Source organism: Acinonyx jubatus, chromosome C1 (assembly GCF_027475565.1).
Source record: "Acinonyx jubatus isolate Ajub_Pintada_27869175 chromosome C1, VMU_Ajub_asm_v1.0, whole genome shotgun sequence".
In the NCBI taxonomy this organism is placed as follows: Eukaryota; Metazoa; Chordata; class Mammalia; order Carnivora; family Felidae; genus Acinonyx; species Acinonyx jubatus.
The window spans coordinates 99,256,293-99,281,574 of NC_069381.1; the positions used below are offsets into that span (position 1 = coordinate 99,256,293).

The 25,282-nt window shown below is 38.1% G+C and overlaps 1 protein-coding gene across 3 annotated transcripts in view; it reads right to left on the bottom strand.

The window, feature by feature from the left end:
* Positions 1-531: 531 nt before the first annotated feature.
* The window catches only part of GDAP2 (ganglioside induced differentiation associated protein 2), a 66,968-nt gene continuing 42,217 nt past the window's right edge, over positions 532-25,282 (bottom strand). The window contains exons 11-15 of one of the 3 annotated variants that reach the window (XR_008295192.1): positions 24,838-24,977; positions 24,109-24,163; positions 12,843-12,986; positions 8,728-8,948; positions 532-1,719 (exon numbers count right to left, since the gene is read on the bottom strand). Coding sequence is in view for 2 of the 3 variants with exons in the window: in XM_015076177.3 (XP_014931663.1) it covers positions 8,901-8,948; positions 12,843-12,986; positions 24,109-24,163; positions 24,838-24,977 (387 nt within the window). In the remaining variant the exon portion in view is untranslated. Of the gene's footprint in view, positions 8,949-12,842; positions 12,987-24,108; positions 24,164-24,837; positions 24,978-25,282 lie in introns of those variants that run through there. The other 2 variants (XM_015076177.3, XM_053214674.1) reach the window with 2 other exon arrangements.

A 25,282-nucleotide genomic window follows, 5' to 3' on the forward strand; every position in this document is an offset into this window, starting at 1 on the left:
GCCACAACAGCACTCCTGTTAAGCATCAGTCAGGATCGGAATCTAGTCTTTTGACACTGATTCCACTGCCCTTTCAATTACTCCTCAGTTGCTACGGCTAGGGACCTATGTGGATATTAATTCATTCAATAGGTACTTATTGAGACACTGTTCTACCAATCGTGCAACATGGAGTTGTGTCTTAAGAGGGAGGAGTAAAGTCCAAACAACGCAGGAGGAAGGGTGGAGGGGAGTGGGGATGGAGAATGACTCTTAATGGGTATGGGGCTTCCATTTAGGGTGTTAAAATGTTCTAAAAGTAGATGGTGGTGATGGCTGTATAACACTGAGCATACTAACAACCATGGAAGTATACATTTTAAATGGATGAATTTTATGATATGTGAATTACATTTCAATAAAGATGCCAAAAAAAGTAAAGAGAAAATTAAAAAATGCACATACCAATAAAGGATATACTCCATAAAACTAGAATAGAAATAGGTATAGTCACGAGAGCTTTTATATCCATAAGAATATAATATAGGATGGTATTATATTTACAACTTGATTTTGATACATGTCACAATAAATTATATAAACATAAAAACAAGACAAACAAAAAGCCATAGATGCAGAGTAGTCTTACCCTATGCCACTCCACTAAAAACTAAAAAAAAAAAAAAAAAAAAAAAAAATGGGGTTCTTGCCTTTTTCTCACTCCTTGTGTAACTCCCATGGGGGTACGTGAGGCTCCAAACCGACTTTACTAAGACAACATTTTCCATAGCAACAGGATGGATTCAACAAGGAAATGATAGCACCTCATAGTTCTGGTCTTGTACTAAGTGTTTTACAAAGAAAACAACTGTGCAGCATGTCCGCTGTGAACTGTGAACTGTGCATTCACTTACCTAACTTTGACTGATAACTCTGCTGCTAATTCTTGAACTCTGGTCCTCCCAGGGAACTTGGCTGAGCAAGTGCAACTTAGATAAAAAAATAAATGATAAATAATAAATTAAAAAAAACAAAACAAAACTTGTTTAGAGGTCTCAGAGGGAATGTCAAAGGCAGGGGGCCGTGCAAACATAGTTAAACCAAAGGGCTCCAGCTATAGATGGGCAAGGTCATCCTGAAACTACCTACTATCACCATGATCTGGCTGTGAGCGCAACGTTGCTGCCTTAACCTGCCTGGCCCTCTACTTCCTCATTTGTTTGAGAACCTATGCCTCTTTCATAGTAAGTTTTAACACTTACTTTGTTATTAGAAATAAAATTCACAGATAATAACCCACCTAAGAAAATGTGTTAAACAACCAATGTTATCATTTACAATAAGCATTTCAAAATGAAAATGTCAGACACATCTCAACTAGAAGACATAATGAAATGGTCAAATGCTTTGGATACCTCCTTATAAAAAAATAAATTTGGATTTTTTTTAAAAATTCAAAGACGAGAGGCCATTCCATCCAAAGTTATAATGAATTGATCTTATTTGCCTTTAATAAGAGAAAGAGGAAAAATAACTTGAAGTAGGGCTTACAACCCAAATCAAGTAACAGGCTGCTAAAACTGGAGAAAAGCAGGTAAAACTGGGCCTTATCTGTAATGTGAAGCCAGAACAATTTTCCAATGCTGGGCTACAGGATAAGGCAGAGAGGACATCTTTTCTATCTTGATGGAGAGCCATACATTCATTGAACTTAAAGATCTTGCAGATGGGGAAAAGAGGCTGGATCAGAAACAATAATTTCCACGACATAGATTATTATTATGCTTCTATATAGGATGTCATAAAGAAAATATATATATTTTTAAAAACAGACCTTACAAAATTCAGTGGCAGCCTCATGTTTCATGTATCTCCACTGCCTTAATAATTTGTGCAAGTATGTTTTAGGAAGTAGGGAAAGAACTGGATTTTGATACATACTATCTTTGTTAATAAATGAGTTCCTCTTGCAACTCTCTCCTGGTATTTTCTCCCAGCACCCAATTAGAAAAAAAACACAAAACAGTAAAAACCCAGCCTACAGATATGCTTGTTCATATCTGGAGTTCTTTTCAGAACTCCAGAACTTATTTTAGAAAACTAGGAGAAGGTAAAAAAACTTATTTGAAACTATTTTAAAGGACAGGGCAATTTTTAAAAATATGTCTCACAGGTGAAACTTAGATGTCTGCAGACTATTTCTCAGAACTATCAAAGAATATAATAGTGGTGAGGGGGAGGAATTCTTTTTTTTTTCTGCAAAAAAGCTATATCGAGATTCAGGAAGAATCTCATGTTATCATTAGTTACAGATGTTAAATGTGCAAGAGAACATTAATGTACAAGTTGAGCCTAACGGTCCTAATACCCTTTTACTGGACCACAACCTAGCATGATAGCCTTGAAAAACAATTCATATTTATTGTGTCAATTTCTTAGCACATTACACAATTGTTTAAAAAAACCTTAGCCACATCCCCTCCAGAGAAACATCATTAGTTTTATAGTATTTTTGAGAAAATACAAATTAAAATTAAATAAGCTTGTTAAATAAGCAACTTATATTGATGCTTTGTATTATTACTTAAGAGTATGAGTTTTGAAATCAGACTTTGATTTGAATCCTGATTCTCTCTCTCAATGTAGAAGGTAACATATATAAAGAGCTTGGCAATGTAGAAGGCACATACTAAGTCCTCAAATGTTAGTTGTTCTTTTTTTTTTTAGTATTTATTTATTCTGAGGTGGGGGAGGGGCAGAGAGAGGGGGAGAGAGAGAATCCCAAGCAGGCTCCACACCCAGCGCGAAGCCTGACACGGGGCTCAATCTCATGACTTGTGAGATCATGACCTCGGCCGAAATCAAGAGTTGGACACTTAAGTGACTGAGCCACCTAGGAGCCCCAGTTATTATTATTTCTAATCAAGGCAATGGTAGCTACCTTCTATAAACACTTAACCATCCATGCTTTATGAGCATTATTGCATTTCTTTCTAATTATCCAATGAGTATTATTATCCCTGTTGAATACATGGAAACACTGAGGTTCAGAAAAGGTGGAGAACCATGCCTGAGGTCTGAACCCAGGTGTGTTAGGGGCCAAAGCACCAATATTAACTAACCATCCTTAAAAATTCTTGGGTCAGGGGGTGGGGGGAATGGTGGGGGGGAATGTGAGTGTGTGGGTGTGTGTGTGTTTGGTTGGGGGAATCCATGAGTTTACTGTGAGAATTAGATATTTTTTGTGCTGATGAAAAACTTCAAAATAATTAATATTCATGTTCCGGATATTAGTTTATTAACATAAACTGCTTTAAAACCCAATTTTGCCAGGACATTTTAAGTGCCTACGTTCGTATTTATGTTTACTTGCACACTAAAGCTGGGTTCTGCTTTGGCTGCGGGCTTATGGAGAACAGAGGCTGACTTAATAGGGGAACGATACATTCAAGCTAGATGAAGGCCAAGTGATACCACTACGTGCTAAACAAATGAAAGGAACAGTCTGAACTGAGACACACGGGGGAGACAGCTGAGTCACTACGCAGCACACACAGCACAGGGCGGGTGTGTGCTAACCCTGAAGGAACCTGTGCTACAGGGCTCAGTACCATCATCACATTACGGGTGACAGTTCTGTTTGGGCAAAACATCGTTGTACATCCTATTTCGTTATGGTTACTTTAAGTTGTATTAGTTTTATAGTTTTGCTTGTATCTAATCTATAAACTTCTTCTGGTTTTATAATTGTGCAAGAACTATAAGCGTAAAGCATTATACATAGCTTTATACATACTGAGATAACATAATAAATAATGGAGTAAACACTGAGGAACCAAGACAACCTCTCCTTACTAAAAGGGGATGTGCATTATTCAAGTTTGAGAAACACACCTCTGTCATGCACTGCTTGTGTGCGTGGGCTTCAGCAGGTCATTTAACCTCTCTATCACCATCGACCTCACAGGATTTGTAGGATTAAATGAGATAATGAATCGGAGTGCCTGGCCCACAGAAAGGATTACGATAGTTATATCTCCTTTCCTCGAAACAGGGAAAATATGGAAGCTGAATATAGTCTTGGCTCTTTTCCTTGTGGTCTTGGGACCAGGAGTATTGATAATCACCTGAGCTTGTTAGGAACTGAGAATCCCAGGCCCCACACCAGAGCTACTGGATCAGAATCTGCATTTTGACATATTGCCAGATGATTTATTGTATGCGCATTAAAGTTTGAGAAACACTAGTCCAAGTCCCCATAGAGAAGGTTGACAGTAAAATTCACTGCATTTAACTCCATAGGTTAACTTTGGTGATTACAGAAAATCCAGGTGTAAATGACCAAAACAAACTATCCCACCCTATGGTTCAATATAAACACTACCATTTTACTACTGGCTCTTCATAGGCTATATTTACAGAGTGATGGGATCAAACTTCAACTTCAGAAAGACCAAAATACATTTTTAAATGTAAAATATTCAGGGGCACCTGGGTGGCTCAGTTGCTTAAAACTCCGACTTTGGCTCAGGTCATGATCTCGCAGTCTTTGAGTTCGAGCCCTGCATCTGGCTCTGTGCTGACAGTTCAGAGCCTGGAGCCTGCTTTGGATTCTGTGTCTCCCTCTCTCTCTCTGCCCCTCCCCCTGCTCACGCTTTGTATCTCTCTCTCTCTCAAAAATAACATTAAAAAAAAAAAAAGTAAAATAAAATATTCATAAAAGCATTCTGAATTCTGAATAAACACATTTTAAGATCATGTCAAGAAAACATTTTTGGGTCTTCTGTGCCCAACAGCAATTAAAATCATTTACATATGTTAAACTCTTATGTAAATATTTTGGCCCACAAGAATTGGTCTAACAAAGTGCTGGCTCAGTTTATGATGACTGTGCACTTACACTAACAAAACACACCGCAAAGGAAAAGTATGATTGTATATACAAAATGTATTAATTTTAACCGTTCAACAAAAATATTAGATCATTCAGCAGTTACGATTTTGTTAGTGTAATTCACCCACAGAATATCTGTTTTTCTTCTTGAACTCAGTGACCCTATACATTTCATGCTTGTTTCATGTAAAAAGATTAGATACTATTCCTGGAAGCAACGAAAACAAAATTAACTAATATCCAAAAGAGCCACTAACACATAAAGTGACCTTGATATCATCTGCTTAAGGGCTATTCTGATAGAATCAAAGCTTGAACTATGTTATTTATTGCTCTGTGTTATCTACATATGGGCCATAGAAACCACATTCAAAGAATGTGATGCAAAGTGGATTACTGGGTGTGTATGTGTGTGTGTGTACACACATATATATTCACATACATATGTATGAAGGTAGATGTATATAGGATGTGTATATGTATATGTATATGTATATGTATATGTATATGTATATATATATAGGGTTTGGCCTACTGGGCAATCCTTATAATCTCTGGGTTTCTGATATGACCTAGATCACAGGTAGAGTCCTCCTTTAATCTTTCATGGTTTCAGACAATCCTGAACGAGAGTCAATCACGTACCATGAGGTATATCAGTGCCAGTGTAGGTAAAACATTCTAGTGCATGTGGACTATGATGACCATAACTTAAGAGAACAACCATCTGAAACTCACTGGCCATCTCCAATTTTAGAGGTGTATATGCTGCTACCTTATAGTCCTCTGGGTCATTAATACAATCAATCCACTGGTCTTAAAATACAGTCCTCCTTCTAGTACTTCAAATTCTAATCATTTCTATTCATATATTAATCAACATAAACTCTCTCTATATATACATACACAATCAGGGGAAACACAAAGAGCGATTTGTAGCTTATACCGAAACCACATTTTATCATTTTCTTATTAACTATTGCAAAGAAAAGAAACCATTACCTACAGTATGAATTCATTAAACAATATCTAAGCAAATGGAGAACAGGGAGAAATAGTCAGGCCCTGTTCTTCTACTGGAGTGGTTACTCTCATCCCTCTCTAGAAATGCAAGATATTTTAATCCTTTCAGATTTCAGATATGTGATCAAAAACCTGTATCCATTTTTCCTATCAAAATTAAAAATCCTGTTGTTTGGTCTCAAACTACTTGGATTCCTTTGAAAAAATAAATATAACAGAGCACCAGCCAGTGAAATAAGATGTATATTAAAGAAAAGAAAATCTTGAAACCACTTGATCTCTAAGCTTTAGGAGTCTAATAAAGATAGTTTTTTTCCAGACGTTATTTTCGCTAGCAAGAAACTTGGATATAGAGGAGTTAAGAAGAACCCAAATATACGCTGAAGAAATGTACTTGTTTAAAAAATCCTATTATGCCTTGGATGAATTAATGAATTAAATTAAAATTTTAGAAGTTGTTTCTTCCTCAATTCGACTAGCATCTGGCATGACCGAAGTTGGATTAAATCAAAGACTTGGTGGGGCTTTGAATTAACATCAGATGCTAGTGCTCATCTCCACCCAGTCACCCTTTTATCCTCTAATGTGTCCCTGGAAAATGGCATGTTATCCAGACAACGCAACCTGTTGACAAAGGCAGATACATACTGAACTTTACATGATCATTTCACCATAAGGTCACTATGTTCCCCTCGTAGGACTTAATGCGCTGAAACAACTTCATTATATAACACTCTAGGCAGCTATAAAAGCATGAGCTTGGTCCCATACCAAATTTAGTTTCACTGAAAAGTACAGCCCTTATCTTTGGACACCATTAAATTGTGAAATGGGGCTGATATGTATATACTTTCATACCTTTATACCCTAGGATATCAATTGAACCAGAATTTCACTGTATGTAGAATCTTGCTTGTGTTACTAGACATTAATATACTCGTATGAATATAGCAGAGGGACATTCTTTCCAAATTATTGTTTCCAATAATTTTAGTGCCTTTTGAACGGCAAAGTAGTTTGCAGCCTCTATTATCTACAGAGGAAATGATTCAGGCCAGATGCCAACTGGAGGTAGCCCAGTCCACTTTCAAAAAAGAAAAGGTGGTATATTTTTAATGACCGCTCCCAGTGACCCCAACTCTGATCTAATAATAGCCTGGAGAAGATGAAGATAATTTTTCAGATTTTTAAAGCTCAAAGCTTAAGGGATTTAAAGCAGTGCTATCAGAGAGGAAGGAGGAAGCCTAATACCAGCCAACTGACTGGCTGTCTGGATCTGATGACCTAGGGAACATAACAGGAAACTCTTACCAAATAAGCACATATAAGGAGCTAAGTGGCTTTGATATCTGATGCAAAGCAAATGTGTCCAGTACATACAAAAGAGAAGAGGGTTTATCGAAGAAATGTAAAGCCCCCTGTTGCTTGAATGGAGCTAATACAACTATAGGGGAATTTCTCTGTCATAAAAGGAGGAGGTTTCCTTTATCGCCACTGAACGATTAACTTGGGCACAGATGTATGGGACCTTTGGAAGCACTGATCCTGAACACACTGGAACAGAAGGGTTCTACTTTTTCTTCCCTGAACCACCAATGTACAGGATGGACTGAGGGAGGGGCGTGGCATAGGAATCAAAAGGAATATGAAGACAACCAGACGGAAATGACAGTGGTTTGACCTTAACTCAAGAAGAAATGTTTAAAATGGCTAACAGATGCCTCTTGTTAAAGTGTGGCATTGGGGGAGGAGCAGGCCAGAAGAAATTCTGGACAAAGTAGGAAGGAGGTCCTCACGGTTGGGATTTTTCACTAGCAGCTCTTGTCCCACGAAAAGAAAAATGACTCAGAAGGTGCCAAGGACAAGAGGAGTGCCTGGTAGTACCCTCAAGTCTATTATTATCATTTAAAGACTGACCGAAACGACACCCTAGATAAGCTCCGCTAGCATTTTGCACCCAAAGGCATCAAAAGCCCTTTCTAAATGCTCTTAGGATACCTCTGTGAGGTAGGTATCGTAATTCTGGTTCTTATTCATAAACAAGCTAAGGCACAAATAGAGTCTGAGTGGCAAATGCAATCTGGAATTTCATTTGCTGCAACAAACTTCCTCCATATTGATGTAGGCAACTCAAGAGACACTGCGAGGAAATGTCCTTAGAGGGAGTAGCTTTAAGAGCCAAACAAAATCACACCTCTGGGAAGACCATGCTCTCGAAAGGGTCACTGATCGAGTCTAAGAGATACCTTTCACTTAAGAGTACTAATAAGTGAAGTCCTCTAAAATAAGGCAACCAAATCACCCATGATTATAGGAAAAAGGCGGAAGATATGGTCTTATTGTCCTCCACTACTGAGACCAGAACAGTGGCAATCTTAACAGATCATAAATCCAAGGAACTTTAGTCCTTAAATCTTCGTCTTAACTAGTGCAGTAAGATTCTAAGACCTATATTTTGCTAATGATTTTGGTATTTTGATCAGATACATTTCCACATCCTTGATCCCAGACAATTCTCTTTTATCATAAGCAAATTATCTGCATAAAATGTAGTGCCAGGATCTGAAGCAAACAATGCATCTATGGTCAGCACACACTGGTTCTATATATTTTGAGAAACAGTGAAGTACACAAAGGAAGCGTGCAATGTTAGAGAGATGGCATGGACAACATTGGTGGCTGGTCTAATGGAGAATCTAGTGTCCTCTCAGGAAACTGAAGATACTCAAAAGTTGCTCCCCGATTTCTATTAACAACCCTCTAAAAATGAACATTTTCATTTGATACAAATATACAAATTTAAAATAAGTGTGCAGTTCGGAATGGCCTACCATTTTCAGATTGCTTATGTGCCAGAAAATATACAGTCAATAAAAAAATACCAGAGAGGTGGGGACAAAAGGCTCTCTGGATCTGAAGAGCAAAAATGAATATCACTTCAATAGGTAGCAATTCGTGGAGAAAGTGACGTCCCTGGAAACCAGTAGCGCTAAAAGATGGCAGGTCACAAATCTGGTGATGGGGGATAAGATGTATAGTAAGGCCCATTTTCCTGTGGAAGAAAAAAAAAGACAAGAACATTAAGTAATAAAACCAATTCAAATGGGAATGTGAAAGAACGGGATTTACAGTCGGCGATATGGCCTCTGTAAAATGTCTAGCACATGAGCGGCCCTGAGCAAGGCCCTCAGCCATCAAACCAGGTCCGCTGGAGTCAGCCAGAGCTGGTGTAGAGTAGGCAGAGGTAATCAGGATGGTAATATTTTTAAATAACCTCATTACTTAATATTTAACTCTATATACCAGACACTTTATCGGCACTTTCCTTTCATTATCCCTTCATATTCTCACATAATGCCATGAAGTAGATAACATCCTCTTTTTACAGAAGAAGACACCAAGGATCACACAGCTTGCAGAACTCACCCAAGGCCAGCCAGCAGTAACCAGAAGAGTCTGAATTTAAATCCTCGTCTATTCAAATCTAACACCCAGATTTACTTTTTTAGACTGTATTGTCTTACTCTGTGTGCTGCGTCTTAAATTAATGTAGAATGATGGAAAACAAGAGTAAGGGCAAATTTCCTGACTTCATTTTGGCTAACTTTATCTTAATAAAAAAATGAAGACAGTTCACTTTATGGTAGATGGACCTCTGATTATACTTATTAGACTTAGGATTCATTTCTCATATCTAAGGAAAGTATTTGACAAAAACTTGTTTGTCAGTAAATCATAAACAGAATTGTTTAGCACCAATGTAGATAATAATTAGGAAAGCAGAATGGCGGACAGATGAAAATAGCATTGCTTTACGGTACATTTACATTATTGGTTATGACAGAGCATTAAATGTATCTGGTTTTGAACCCAGTAGGTGGCTAAATGTTATCTAAGGGAATCAAAAGCTCCAATATTCTTCAGAGCAGATGCTCTAGGGCAAGAATTGATCTTGGGACCTTAGCCCGGAAAACAAGAGAATATCTAGGAAAACTTACTTTCTGATTACAAATCTGACCAGATATTAAAAACATTTCTAAAAATTAGGTAGAAACAAATCCTAGGATTGGCCGCCTTTCATGTTATTTGAAAAAAAGTTAAGGAAAGCCTTTTTGTTTTTGTTTTGTATTTCAGAATTGCCCATCAAGATCTTTCATACTAACCAATCCTATATCCTCAACACGCATGGAAGCTATGCTTACGAAACATGCCTCAACAAATAAATCAACTTTGAAGTTCATCTGAAAAGAAATGGTTCACTATCTGTCTTTAAGATTTCTCCGTTCCATTCGACTACCATATTGTTTTAGGTTTCTTACATCCGCATTAAATTGTGATAAAGTAGGAAGGGCAAATCTAATTCTTAATGGTATGAAATAGAGCTTTTTACATTAGTCTCACACTGTGCAAGAGACTGCCGTGCAATCTATTTTCTCTATTTCTGGAAACAGTCAAAGAACTTTGAAGAATTGTCGCCAGGTAAACTTGTATACTCTTCTTCGACTACATTTATAAGAGTGCTGACTGGCTAGCTCCTTTTCTGAAATCGTCTCCGTACCATTTTGATACAGATAGATAAAAATTACCTTCTAACTACCTTCAAAGGTTCCTTTCATTCCCATAAAACTTATGTCACTATTCTAAGTCACACAAGACCCAGAAAATAGAAGCCCGCTGAGACCTGCCAACAACAAACGCCACATCACACCTACTATGTGCAAGGCATGACTGAACATGCCAGTAAATTAACCAACTCCATACTTATTTCCTTTTCTCTAATCATACTTTCAATTCTTCCTAGCAAGAGAAAATGTTTCCTTACAAGGCAATAACCAACCACCTATTGGATCTCCACCTCAGTGTTCCACGGGCCACCTCAAACGCAGTGTCACAAACTGAACAAACACACCGCCTGTCTCTTCTCTCCCACTCCAACACTGCCCCCGCCCGCCATGCTCTTCCTCCAAAATGCCCCTCTGGGGTGGCGGCCACGCCATCGACCCAGTCTCCCACGGCGGAAGCTCTGGTAGTCACTTTAGGCATCTTTGCCTTTTCATCTTCCTGAATGGCTTCCTCCATCACCAAATGCTGTGGGTTTTATTTCCTAAAATGTCTACTTCTAAATCTAAGATCTTCAAGCCCTTGCCATGAGCACTGCTGCTGCCCTAGCTCTAGTCTCCTTTCTCCTCCGATCCTCCACTCGCCTCTTCCTTGTCTCCCTGCCTCTAGTGTTATCCTTCTCCAGTCACGTTCTGCACTGTTGCTTTTGCCATGGTTCTAAATAGAAATATGATGGCAGCTCTCCCTTGTAGAACACTCCCCACTGACCCCAGAGCCAAAGTGCTGCAAGTAACATGTAAAGCTCTAGTATCTAGTGACCTGCCCCCTGCCAGCCCTTTCCACACTGTCTCCTGACACCTTCTTTAGTTTCTCCCCTTTTTTTGTCCTTCTCTTTGGCCTTTATATATAGATGGCCTGATATCTCAATTTTAGAAAGCTCTAGTACAGGCACAGAGAGATGATCCAATGACCCAAGTGTTACATTATAGGTTGTTTTATTAAAATGTAATTAATCACATCATTAATTAGGCCTGCATTTGATATACAAAATAGAAGAAAAACCTAAAACAAGCACACAAACAAAACAGACAGACAAAACCAAGCTAGAGTGTGGTGTTGATATTTAACGAAAGTCTGTTTTATGGGCCCCTAAGATTATAGAAAATGTGTTGGCTTAAAAGACAGTCGTTTGGGTTTTCTAACCAATGCAATCCAACTTGTATGTTCTACCCCAGAAAATATATTATAAATCCAGACACTGGCTTTGAACTGTCATTCCAAATTTTTGATCTCAAAATGTCTTTTAGTATCTTTCCTTTTATTTCCCGCTATCCATTTTTTTTAAATATTAAGAAGAATGATATATAGTTCAAAAGAATAATAATAAGGTTATTTTCTACTCCAGCAATCTGCATGAACACAAATTGGTATTCTTCCCCCCCCTTCCACATATTCAACATCTTTCTATGATCCAGCTACTGCAATTACAAATCCTCTCTGCACAAAAGCCAAATACGAAATTTTATTAGTCATTAGAACATATTAAATACTTTGCTCTTCACATAAAGGAACACAGGAATTATAGCTGAAGTTAAAGAAATGGTGGAGAGAAAATGTCTTGTAGAATATTTATTTTGGTGTATACATGCTGTACAATAATTGGGGAAGAACAATCCATTTGAAGCTTAATATAACCTTCAAATATATTCCCTGATTCATGCATAATGTTACGTAATCAGCAACAGTTAAATAAGGAGACTGATGATCTTTTGGCCAAGCATGTTACTTACTTTTGTTTTGTTTTTAACTACTAAAGCGGTAGTGAGAATAAACACAATGCGATGGATAGAGCTTTAATGAAACTCAAGAGTAGCCCTTTACTAGTGTTTGATATATTCACAAATTCATCTAGAAGTAATAATAATACTAGTGTTGCTTGTTCTTAAAAACATTAGATAAACTTTCAGCAAAATGAAACTTGCAGCAGGGTAAAGGCTACTAAGATACGCTACCTTGTCTGAATTAATGCTGAAAATGTCAGACACCAAGAGATTCTTCTGACCTTACTTATGTAGATAAAAAGCAATTCAATCTTAAGGAAATTCGGCAGAGGTGGCAGAAAACTGACCATATAAGCAAGGGTTGGCTTCAAACCAGCAGAAAAATCTCCCATTGAAAAGTTAACTGAGGAAAAAGCTCTCTTAGGACAAAGCGTTTTCCTAGTTACTGCAGGAAGAGAATGTTGAATGATACTGTCAAGTTTACTAAAACACATGAATTGCATTAATACCATCTTATAATAAAAGGATGCTGTGCGCCTAAGCAGGGCCCCATAGAGCAGTTAAGATACTACACCGGGTGAGGGAGAACTCCTGGAACTTCTTACCCTGGCATCATATTCAAGGACAAAAGGTGGAAAATCAATCTGTTCTGGTGATATGGCAGAAAATAGCTGGTGGAGGCTGTCCACATGGTGGATTTTGTCCTTCAGTCCTGAGACAGAAAAGGTGGTAAAAAACCATGTTGATACCTAATCAATAGAAGAGAAACACAATTTAAGCCAGGGGCCAGTGTTAGAAATGCACAACGTGATTCTGAAAATTTATACTAGAGAGAAACTATTATTTCAAAGTTGAAACTGATGTCAGAAAAAGCTTATAATGAGCCGTATTTGTCAAAGTGCAGGTGGTAGCTCATCAGTGAATTATGCAATTAGTTTAGTGGATTATGGACAGAATTAAAAACAACCACAATGAAAAGGAAACACGCTAGAGCAACAATTACTAGGGAAGGTGATAAGGGGCGAGCCAAGTGTTTCATGAAGCTTTCGCTTCTGTGAGGTGTCTGTATGCTTCCATGTGTAGTGTGTTGTCACATAATATACGCTTCTTACTGTGGGTTGTGGGCAAAAGGACCCCGCATTATTTGGTAGAATAATGGATTCAGTGGTACTCTGAAAATGGTTAACATTTCCAAATCTCAGAAACTCATCGTTTTTCCAAATGAGACTGCGAAGAAAATTTGTGCCGAAATGTGATACATTTATTTTTCATTTGACATTTGGCATGCAGTCTTTCTTAGTCAAAGTGAATCTTCTGTGAACATGAAGCCACCTTTACTCATTTCAGTTTACAACATGCAAACCCTCTGTAAGAGCCAGTCTGCAAAATTTGTTGCAAAAAAGAAAAATTATTAACAGCAAACAATAGTGACATAAACTAGGCAACAGCTAGAACTCACAAATTATTGTTCATCGCTCTCAATTGCTGATCTAATCAGTCATGTTTATCAATGGCTTACACAACGGCTCTGCGCAGTAGGTGCAATATTGTCGCTATCCCCATTTTATTTACAGAAGGAAATGTGCATGCGAACGTGTGCCCTGGGACAGTGCGCTACAAATGTACAACTGGGCACGTTACAAATACAGGACACTTTGGATATCTGCCACCGATGCCAGTCATTTTGTTAATGTCTTACCACATTTTCCACTGGCTGTCCAAACCTTTCACATATTCTAGGCCCCTAATATGACATACCTCCTTCTCCTTCACGCTTTCTTACAAGAAAAGGCATGAAAGAAGAGAGACAACACTGCACTGACTTATCAGGATCCTGTCCAGATTTGCAGAACTTGGTAGAGACTCATTTTCAATCATTATTTCTCCCTTCCAGCTCCAGATTACCCCTTCTATTGAGTTCTTAATACCAGAAATTTACACTGCATTTAGAGCACTTATTCCTGCTTCCTAGGATTTCAGTTTCCTACGTCCATTTCTATAATTTCCCTAGTACTTGGCAGACAATCATAGAATAACAGCCTAATGTTTTGTGAGACACAGACAGAACCAGCATTCTCAAAATATTTGATAAAGAAAGAATAAATAAAGATAGGACTTACTTTACAATGATTTTTATAGCTTGAGTCACTATTTTATTTTGGCTACACTACCAATGACTGGCATAAGGCCTCAAGTATTAACATTAGCCTCTCCGCTACCCTCTCCCCCTGCCCCAGTATTACCAAGTTTATTTAAAGGGGGGTGTTGGAGGGGAGGGGAGGCATTTGGCCTTGCTAGAACTAGGCGAGTTAATTTAAATCAAATTGAATAGTCACTCAATTATATACCCCCAATCAGTTTTTGACATCAGTTCCTTTAAAGTACATGCTGTTATATACCTCACGAATGTAAACTTCTGCAAACTAGGTTAGTGAAACTTGCAGATTAGAAGAAGCTCTCAGACTGGCCACAGAGGTAGCTAATAAACTAGTTAAGAGCTATGGAGAGGTCACAGACATGTTACAGATTCCAGAAGGAGCTTAAGAAAATTAGAAGATTGTAGAGTCTGGACAGAGAAGAACCAGAAGGCTGTGTTAAGACAGTAAACATTTATGCAAGGCATAAACATCTGCTGGTCATCTGTGTCCTAAGCATTGAGTTGTACGTCAAACAGGAAAACAATGATAGAGCCGCTCCTCTAAAGGGAGCTTAGAGCCTAGTAGAGGAGCCAGATTATAAGCATGAGACTAACAACTAGCTAAGGCAAAATGTACTGACTGTAATGAATGGCCCACAGAGACACGTGACTACCTATGTATGCAAGCAGCCCCAGCCACTTGGAAAAAGGGAGAAACATACAGAGCTATAAGGGCCTATGCAGAAGACTTTTGTGCCATTGTTCTCTTGCCTCAAAACCCTTTTACATGCTGCTTTTATAGTCCTGACACCCTTTCCCTCAATTCTTTGCCTGGCTAAGTGTTCTTCAGAGCTCAGATCAAAATTCACCCCAATGAGGAGGCTTTCTTTTACCACCCTCCACCCAAAGCGGAAAAGGAGCCTCCTTCTAAATGTTCCAACAACACTTTGTTTACTCATGTTACTGCAAAGCTAGCAATAGTATTATATTACCTGATTCTCTAAATAGACTATAAACTCCCTAATGTGGGGAATGTCTTATTCAATTCCATATTCATAGCATCCAATTAATGCCCAACCAAAAAAGTAAGGAATTCAACATGTTTTGGAAGAATTAACAAATGGAGTAATAAGAGTTTCTGAGCTTATTACTTTAATACTGTTTAGGGCTGGTTTAATGTTTCTTCATTCTACAATAAAAATATATTGCCCTTCAATCGGTGCCTCAGTTTCTTCATCTATAAAATCAGCAAATTAGACTTAAATGATCTTTAAGGTCCCTCTTAATTGTACAGTTCTACGAAAGCACTCCTGCATATGCCACACCAGACCAACATGGGGGCGGCGGCGGTAAACTCACAGAGACGGTTGGATTGGGGAAGTTGAGGCAGCGATCTGTGAAAGAAACACATTTCTCTGTCGCACTTTCTGCCATTACCTTCTTCACATCCTCCATGTATTGCAAGAGAAAATGACTCAAAGTAGATAGAAGTAAAAACTCAGTTAACTTTTGCTCGGCAATCTGAGCAGAAAACTCAAGAACACTGTCTTCACTTTTTAAAATTTTAACTTTTATATAGCTTAACTTTTAATTTTCAATTATTTGTAACTCATATACATTTACATAGGTAAATTTGTATTACTTGTTATCTACTATTTTAACAAACTGAAAAAAATGTAAAACTTGAAAAAGGACTGCTTTGATATTTTGTGAATGCCATAAATTCTTTCACCCAATTATTCACAAACGCAAAGCCAAGAACACAGAATCACAAAACAATATAAACTAGAAGACTGTTTACACATGTATGCACTAATCAGTTGGAGCCAGAATCAATGGTGGGTTTAAATTCTGTTACTTTGCCTTGTATTAGTAAACTTCTAAGGAGAAAAAGAGTAGTGATTTATATGAGCAGTCAATTTATTACCACTTTGGGTGGAGTGGCCTGGAAAAGATCTGAAGAGTATCAAAATCAGAACAATGTGATTCGATTGTTTTATTAGCCCGTGATTTCATCTCATTATTTTATAATTACAAACACCCCATTTAGAGTTCTTGACTTAGTATAAAATAATGGTGGATTTCATTACACATGGCTTTTATTCTCTCAATCCTAATTTTCCCCATCCCAAAATGTTATGAAGAGGTAATATAACAGTTTTCACTTTATTCATCTGGTCTTCAGCCTCTGCCCAGCCTGCCACTGACTCCTATCTGAAACAGTTCCAACGTGTGACAGCCAAGGCTAGTGGCTCTAACTCTGAAATTTCTGGTAATGTGTTTCCATCAAAGTCACAGGATGGATAGCTATTTATAGATTTTCTGTGTGGAGGAGGAGGGACTAAAGCCACATCTTAGCAAACAGTGGCTACACATTTTTATAAGTATGGTATAAAGGAACACTATTCTGGTAAGTCTGAATTTGTAACAAAAGAAAATTATGAAAATGTTCAAATAGTCACTAAAGTTGGAAGGATTTTACAGTGAATACCAGCATAGCCACCACTCAATCATTAACACTTTCCTTATGTTTTCTCTATCACATATTTATCCATCCGTCTATCCATCTGTGGATCTTACGTTTTTGCATTTGCAAGTAAACTGCAGACATCAAGAAGCTGTCCCCAAATACAGCATTCATCTCTCTAACTAGAGTTCAACGTTCACTCAGTTTCTTTGCTATAAAATTTACATTCGACGAAGTGCACAGATTTTGTGTGTACTTTTACTGTTTCGCCAAATGCACATATTAAGTTAGAAAACATTTTCATCACCCCAGAATGTTCCCTCATACTCCTCTTCCCTTATGGCCCTCTCCACGGAGGCAGTGTGTTGATTTTTTTTCTACCATGGATTAGTCTGGTCTGCTCTAGAATTTCATATAAATGGATTCATACAGTATAATTTTTATGTAAGGGTTCTCCTACCCAGCTTAATGTTTTTAAGATTCTAGCATGTGGTTCTATCAGTAGTGTGTTCTCTTTCACTGCCAAGAAACACTGCATTACGAGAATATACTAGAGCTTAATTATTCATAATCCTATTGATGGGTGCCTGGCTGTTTCCAGTCTTTGGCTGCTATGACTAAAGCTGCTATGCACGTTCTCATAGAAGTCTTTTTTGGCACATGATTTTCATTTCATTTGGGTAAATACTTAGTGGCACTGATGGGTCACAGGCTAGGTATATATTTAGTTTATAAGAAATTTTCGTTAACTCTTTTCAAAGTAGTTGCATGATTTCCAACTCCCTCTTATGATGTAGGAGAATTCCTGTCACTTCACATCACTGTCAGTATTTGGTACTGCCGGTCTTCCAAATTTTAGCTATTCTGGTGGCAATGTAGCAGTATTTCATTGCAGTTTAAAAAAACGTATCTTTTAAAATATAACTGACATATAATAAACTGCACATATTTGAAGTATACAATTTTTTAAGCATTGATATATATATAATATATATAATATATATATATAATATATATTATATATATACACACACACACACACACACACACCCATAAAACCATCACCATAATCAAGAAAAAGGACATAGCCATCAGTCCTGGAGGTTCTCAGGGCCCTTTGCCACTCTCCCCTCCCACCCTCCTCCCACCCCCCCCACCCTCCTCCCTGTCTGCAGGTAATCGCTGCTCTACTTTCCGTAATTACACGTTCGTTTGTGTGCCCTAGAATTTTATACGAATGAGATCATACGGTGTGCACGCCTGTCTGGCTTCTTTCACTCAGCATAATTACTTAGAAATCCATTCGTGTTGTGATGTGCATCAACACTTCATCCTTTTTCATTACTGAGTAGTATTCTATTGTGTGGATACACGAGTTTGGTTATCAGTTCTCCTAGTGACGGGCATAGGGGGGTCGTTTCCAGTTTAGGGCTACAATACAACCTCCATGAGCGTTTGTGGATAAGTCTTTGTATAGCTAGATTTTCATTTGTCTCAGGTAAATACTAAGAGTGGAATGGCCAGATCACATGGTAGGTGTACGTTCAAGTCTTTAAATAAACTGCCAGATTGCATTCCAAAGCTTCTGTAACATTTTACATTCAGATCAGCACTGCATCAGAATACCAGTTCTTCCACATTCTCACCAACATTTGGTATGGGCACTCTTTTAAGTTTTAGCATTCTAACAGGAGTGCAATGATACCTCATTTTTAATTTGCACCTTCCCAATGACCAATTATATTAAACATCTTTTTGTGTGCTTATTTGCCACCTATATATTTTCTTTCGGGAAATGCTAGCACAAATTTCTTGCCCGTTTCTAAACTGAGTTTTTCCTTATTAGTGATTTCTGGGATTCCTTTATTCTAAAGAGAAATCCTTTTTCAGATAAATGCTTATTTACAAAGATTTCTCTCAGGCTGTAGCCTCATCTTTTCACTCTCTTAACCATCTCTAAAAAGGCAGAAGTTTTTAAATTTGATGAAGTCCAATTTTGTTTATGGGTTGTGTTTTGGTGTTTTATCTAAGAAATCTTTGCTTTACTCAATGTCACAAAGCTTTTTCTCTTATATTTTCTTTTTAGAAGTTTAACACTTTTAGTTTTACAATTAAGGTCTTTGACCCATTTCCAGTTAATTTTTGTATGTGATGCAAGACATGGGTCAAAGTTGTTGTTGTTGTTTTGCATATAGGTATCTAATTGTTCCAGCATCATTTGTTGAAGAGAATGTTCTTTTTCCACTGACCTGACTTCACACATTTCTCAAAAACCAGTTATCTCTATACACGTGAATCTATTTCAGGGTTCTCTATTCTGCTCCACTGATCTAGATGTCTACCTTTATGCCAATACCTTGTGCTGTCTTGAGTACTGCAGTTTTAGAATAAGCTTTGAAAGCAGGGAGTGTTGGTCCTCAACTTTGGTCTTCTTTCAAAATTGTTTTGGCTCCATTAAAAAAAAAAGTGGGGAGGGGGTGCCTCGATGGCTCAGTCAGTTTAGCGTCCGACTTCAGTTCAGGTCATGTTCTCATGGTTTATGGGTTTGAGCCCCACGTTGGGCTCTGTGCTGACAGCTCACAGCCTGGAGCCTGCTTCTGATTCTATGTGTTCCTCTGTCTCTCTCTCTGCCCCTCTACCACTCATGTTCTGTCTCTCTCAAAAATAAATAAACATTTAAAAATAAATAAATAATAAATAAAATCGCTTTGGTTCTTTTAGGTTCTTTGCATTTTTGCTTGTCAATTTCTACAAAAAAGCTTGCTGAACTTTTGATTGGCATTGAATCTGTACATTTAGCAAGCACTGAGATTTTGACAATAATAGTGTCTTCTAACCCCCAAATACAGCATGTCTTCCTTTATTTATGCCTCCTTTCTCTCACAAATGTTTTGCAATGTACACAACTTGTACAGTGCACGAGTCTTTCACATCTTTTGCCCTATTTACCCATAAGCACTTAACAGATTTTGAAGCTAATATAAATAACATTATCTTTTAAATTTCAATTGCACTGCCTATTGCTAATATATACAACTGACTTGTGAATACTGATCTCAAACCCTGAAGCCCTGATAAAACTTACTTATTAATTCTACTAGTTTTTCTGAGGATACCACAGGGTCTTCTACATAGATGCTCATGTCATCTGTGAATAAAGACACTATTATTTACTCCTCTCTACATCTAGAGACATTTTGCTTCTTTTTCTTGCCATATTACACTGGTTAGAACCTCTGGTACAATAATGAATAAAAGTGGAGAGAGCAGACATGCTAAAAACCAACCTAATCCTCCTGTCTCCATTAAAGAAAAATATTCAGTAGCTACTGGGTGAACAAAATATAAATGGATTATGAGATGTGGGGAAATAGTCAAGTGATATCTTTAAGTGCTACAGAAAGAAAAAAATTAGCCACCCACTAAGCATAACAAAATAGTAGGAATGTTGATATAACAGATGTTATCTGATAAGACTATGTAATCAGAACTTTACTGAACAAAGAGCAGGAAAAGCCTTTCATTTAACTGATTGTTCCAACACTGTACTTTTCTCTTTCTTTCTTTCTTTCTTTCTTTCTTTCTTTCTTTCTTTCTTTCTTTCTTTCTCTTTCTTTCCTTTCCTTCCTTCCTTCCTTCCTTCCCTTCCTTTCCTTCTTTCCTTCCTTCCTTCCTTCCTTTAAGCCTGGCCAAACAGCATTCTCATAAGCACTTAATTAGCACTTACTATGCTATTCCAACACTGAGGAAACCAAAAAAAATTTTGCAATTTTTAAAAGGATTACTTAAAATATTTCATGCAAATTTTTAAATGTTTCTTTTTTGAGAGACAGAGCATAAGTGGGGGAGGGGGAGAGGGAGAGAGAGGGAGAGACAGAGAGAGAGAGAGAGAGAGAGAGAGAGAGAGAGAGAGAGAGAGAGAGGAGACACAGAATCTGAAGTAGGCTCCAGGTTCTGAGTGTCAGCACACAGCCTCACGCAGGGCTTGAACTCATGAACTGAACCATGAGATCATGACCCGAGCCAAAGTCGGATGCTTTACCGACTGAGCCACCCAGATGCTCCTTACATGCAAATTTTAAGATGAGAAATTCAACAATTCTGTAAACAATCAGAAAGCGAAAAGTGAAAAACATTCTCTCAATGAAGTCTTCACTCATCTCTTACTATGAAGGGTAATGAGGACTTTTCACTACTTATCTTACTTAATTTCTCCACAGTGCTTTAAAATAATGACTACTTCTACCGTCTTTGACGCTTTTCCTGTCCACTGGCTCCCACAACATTAGTCAATCTTGGCTCTCTGGAAGATCTTCACATTACTGCTCCTTGGTCGCCCTCCTTGATCCCAGGGCTCTGTCAACTTTAGCTGTCTTCTTTGTGATTTTATTCATTAGCATATTTAAAGAGTTAAAGCACTATTTGCTTGATGGAGACTCTCAGATTTATATCCTAGCCCATGATCCCCTTTATCTGATGACGGCTAGAAGTCATGAATGACACAGTCCTTTCATTTACTAAATAAATAAATCCTGGGTTTTATGCTGAACTAAGTCCTCTTTTCTCCAAACCCCAATGATATAGTCAGATTTTTTTTTTTTTCCTTGCCTGGGCCTGAGTTTGGCCAACTTTTGCAAAGGACTCCACTGTAAATATTTTAGGCTTCCATTAACATTCTAAGAAAGTATCATTAGGCAGGCCTGAAGGAACAGTGGTGTGCTCTACTGGAAGCAGGACAGTATGGATATGGACTAGGAGGTAGCTGTGTCCTTTCAGATACAAGACGGTGGCGGGACGAGCTCACGTAGAGGCAGTGGGACTAATGGCACAGGCATGGATTTGGACAGTAGTGAGCACACAGAACTGATGTAATAGGATGTTTCCCTGGCTCCTGGCTTGGGCACCTGAAGGGCAGTGGTCCCACTGACTAGGACAGGAAATATAAATAGCAGTTTGGGAGTGAGTAGGGGAACACAGGAGTTATTCTGTTTCTCAAATGTTGAGTTTCAGGGGCCTGTAAGACATCTAAATGAAGATACTTAATCAACAGTTCAACATTCACGTCTAAGCACAGGAATGACGACGAGGAGGAGGACGATGGCGACGATGATGAGAGTGGTTAACGTTTCCTGAGCGTTTATTATAGGTCAGGTAAAATTTTAAGCATTTTGCAGGTATTAACTAATGTTATCCTTCCAATAACCCTACAAGGTGAGCACTGTTATTATTATCTCCGTTTTATACAAGATGAAATTAAAGCACAGAGGTTCCGTTATTTGCCTGAGATGATAAACTGGTAGTTGGCAGAGCTGGGATTAGAACCTGAGTCTTGGATTATGCTTTAAACATTGGGCTTTACTGCCTCCCCTGACATGTATGTATTTGGGAACCGCATATATATATTTGAGGGTTGCTGAAGACACAGGAATGAAACAAGGTACAGAATGAAAGAAAAGGATGAGGGTTTGGGAACACTGACATTCCAAGGATAAGCAGGAGCAGAGAGAGGGGACAGCATAGGAGACCGAGAAGGAGCAGCTCGAAGTGCGAGAAAGCTCAGCAAGGTTACATTTCAAGGGAGCCAAGACAAAGTGTTTCAAGGAAGAAGGGACCGGCTGGGATTAAGGCTGCAGGGAAAACAGGTAGGACGCAGATGACCAGTGATTTTGCTGTGAGTCGCTTTAGTTGCCAGAGTGGCATCTGAATGAGACTGGAGTAAATTAAGGTGGATAAAAAATGGAGACAGTGAGTGCAGAACGTAGGTCACACTAAAAAATTTTGGTTGTAAAGGGGAGGAAATAGAAGTGGAGGCTTTAGCGTGTTTAAAAGTTGATGAGTTAGATCCAGAAAAATGGGAGGAGAAAGACAAAGACAAAAACTGCTGAAGAGAATTCCTGAGGAGACGGAAATGTGTTGTGTGGTTGATGAGTGGAGGCTCTCCAATTAAAATGTCTAGATCCAAATCCAAACTCCACTACTTACTAGGTGCTTACCTCAGAAAAGTTACTTACTCTCTCAAAGCATCAATTTCCTTGCCTGTAAAGTGGGCATAAACTACTATCTACTTCATAGACACAAGACTTTAACAAGATAATGCCTGGGAAGAGCTGGCACACAGGAAGCGCTTAGAAAACATCAGCTCTTATTACTAGGGGATCCAGACCACCAGGTAGAAGGCCTGCCCTTCATTAAGAAGAAACACATTTTTTTTGTGACAGAAAAGGAGCTAATGATAGGAACAGATGTCAGGTAAGCTTGGGGTGGGAGGGAGAGGACAGAAAGCTTTTTACTGATGCTTTTGATGTTCTTGATCAAGAATAAGGCAGGGCCAACTGTTGGAATGAGGGGCTGCTTGAGGAGAATGTGTCCTTCCTGGGACATACTGTCTAGTGAAATACCAGGGGGGCCTTAGCAGTGAAAGCTCCGTGTCTGCTTAGAAGCCCCCAGTCACATGGCTCTAAGATTTCTCCATCTGTGTTCAGCAACCCAGATACGAGAGTGAAGAAAGCAGAGTGGTGAAATGTCTCACGACCAGGTTTTGATGAGCAAGTGTGATGAACGATATTGTAGGCATTAACAGCAGTGACTGAAGTGACAGGGCAAGGGTTTCAGGCTGCACAGGGAAGAAAATAAAGACCAAAAAAAAAAAAAAAAAAAAAAAAGATGATATTTTTAGAAAAAGTAAAAGAACCAAGGGAGTGCATGTGTTGATGAGGTCAAAATGCAGGACTAGATATTAGAGATATTAGGGATGTGACTGTGAACAAGACAGCTCTAATCTAGCTCTCACACATCCTGCAGGCTAGCATAAAGTAGAAAATTAAACAATTAATTGGAATTAAAAATTAAAATCTTAAGGGGGAGTATAATGCAGGAGTACCTACTCGTTGGCAGAACGGGTCGGGGAAGGCTTTCTATGGAAAGTAACTACTGAGCAGAGGGGCAAACAGAAGTTAGCACGAGCAGAGGAAGGAAAGCGCATTGCGTATCAAGAGCGTGAGCGAAGTCCAATGAACACAGAGCATGAAGAGGCAAGCGCAAGAACTGAGAGGCGGACAGCCTGTATGCGTTGCCTACAAAGATACTAGACTTAACGTGGGACCAAAGCATTAGGATCATGACTGAAAATCACTGAAAAGGAACAGTAGACAAAGAAATTGGCCATCACAGTGGTGATAGTGAGAATTAAGATGTTGAAATAGATCTTAAAATGCTGGCATGCAGTGCACTTAAATGTGAGATTTAGCTAAAGAGAAACACACTGTACCTTTGAACGAAATGTTGGATGAACAAAATAAACAGCCTTCAAATTCCTCTTGTATCTAATGCGAAATAAAAACATGGGTCAGTATGTCATGTTATAGACAATTAACTCTTTGCTAGAACACAGAAATATATTCACAAAGGGGAAAAAAATTTTAAATGGGTCTAGTTTACATATTGAATTTAAGTGAAATGTCAAAAAATAATTCAGGGGACATTTCATTATTTAAAGTATCCATTTTATAGAAGATATTGTTTCCCTTGGCTGTGACAGAGCCAACTACAGGTAAAACAAAGTAAATTCATATCTAACAAAAAGTTATCATGTGCCTTTTTTTATACTGTACTAGAATATCTGAGATCATATCATGAATTATAAAACTCATGGGTCACTGGTCAAATGAAATAATATTTATAAATGTATTTTGAGAAGAGTAACACACCTTATTAACAGAAGGTAGTATTTTTGTTATATACAAAGATTGGTAACGACCCCAACCCTTTCGCAAGATGTTTAAAAGCAGCAAAAATTTTACATATGAATTTACTTAAATGCAAAATACACTGGAGTTAAGGAGGGCCTCCTGATATTAAAATATCTGATCTATGTGTGATAAAAATCTTTGTTACATGAAATATCTTTTCACAGAATACACAGCAATGTTTACTACTCATTAATATTAGGAAAGAAAGAAGCTATCTCCCCTCTTCATAATTTGCAAAAATAACTAACTTGACATCAACAACATCGTAGAGTTTCTTCAGGAAGTCAGAGTCCAGGTGATTGTATTCACTGGTCAGTGTGTGAAAATATACTAATACATACTCCTTCACAGCAATGTGATCCATTACATGGATGAAATATAAGAGAGCCTAGAAGGAAAAAAGAAGTAAACGTAAGATCATCTTGCATAAGTAGTCAATTTCGCAGAAGCCAAGAGAGAGACAAAACTCAGAAGATGAACCTAATTGATGCCCCAGGCACTACAGATGGACATCTCAGACTAATGAGTATCAATTCTCTTTGAAAAAGAGCTTCAGGAAAGTGAACCTAGCCAGTGTTTACCAGTTCTCAGAAATGCTACAGTAGGATCCCTTTCTGCCTTGTTCTAAGGGCTGGAGGGGAACAATCAGTCTCTATGTGCTCAAATAACTCTTCATATACTCAAAAGAGTTCT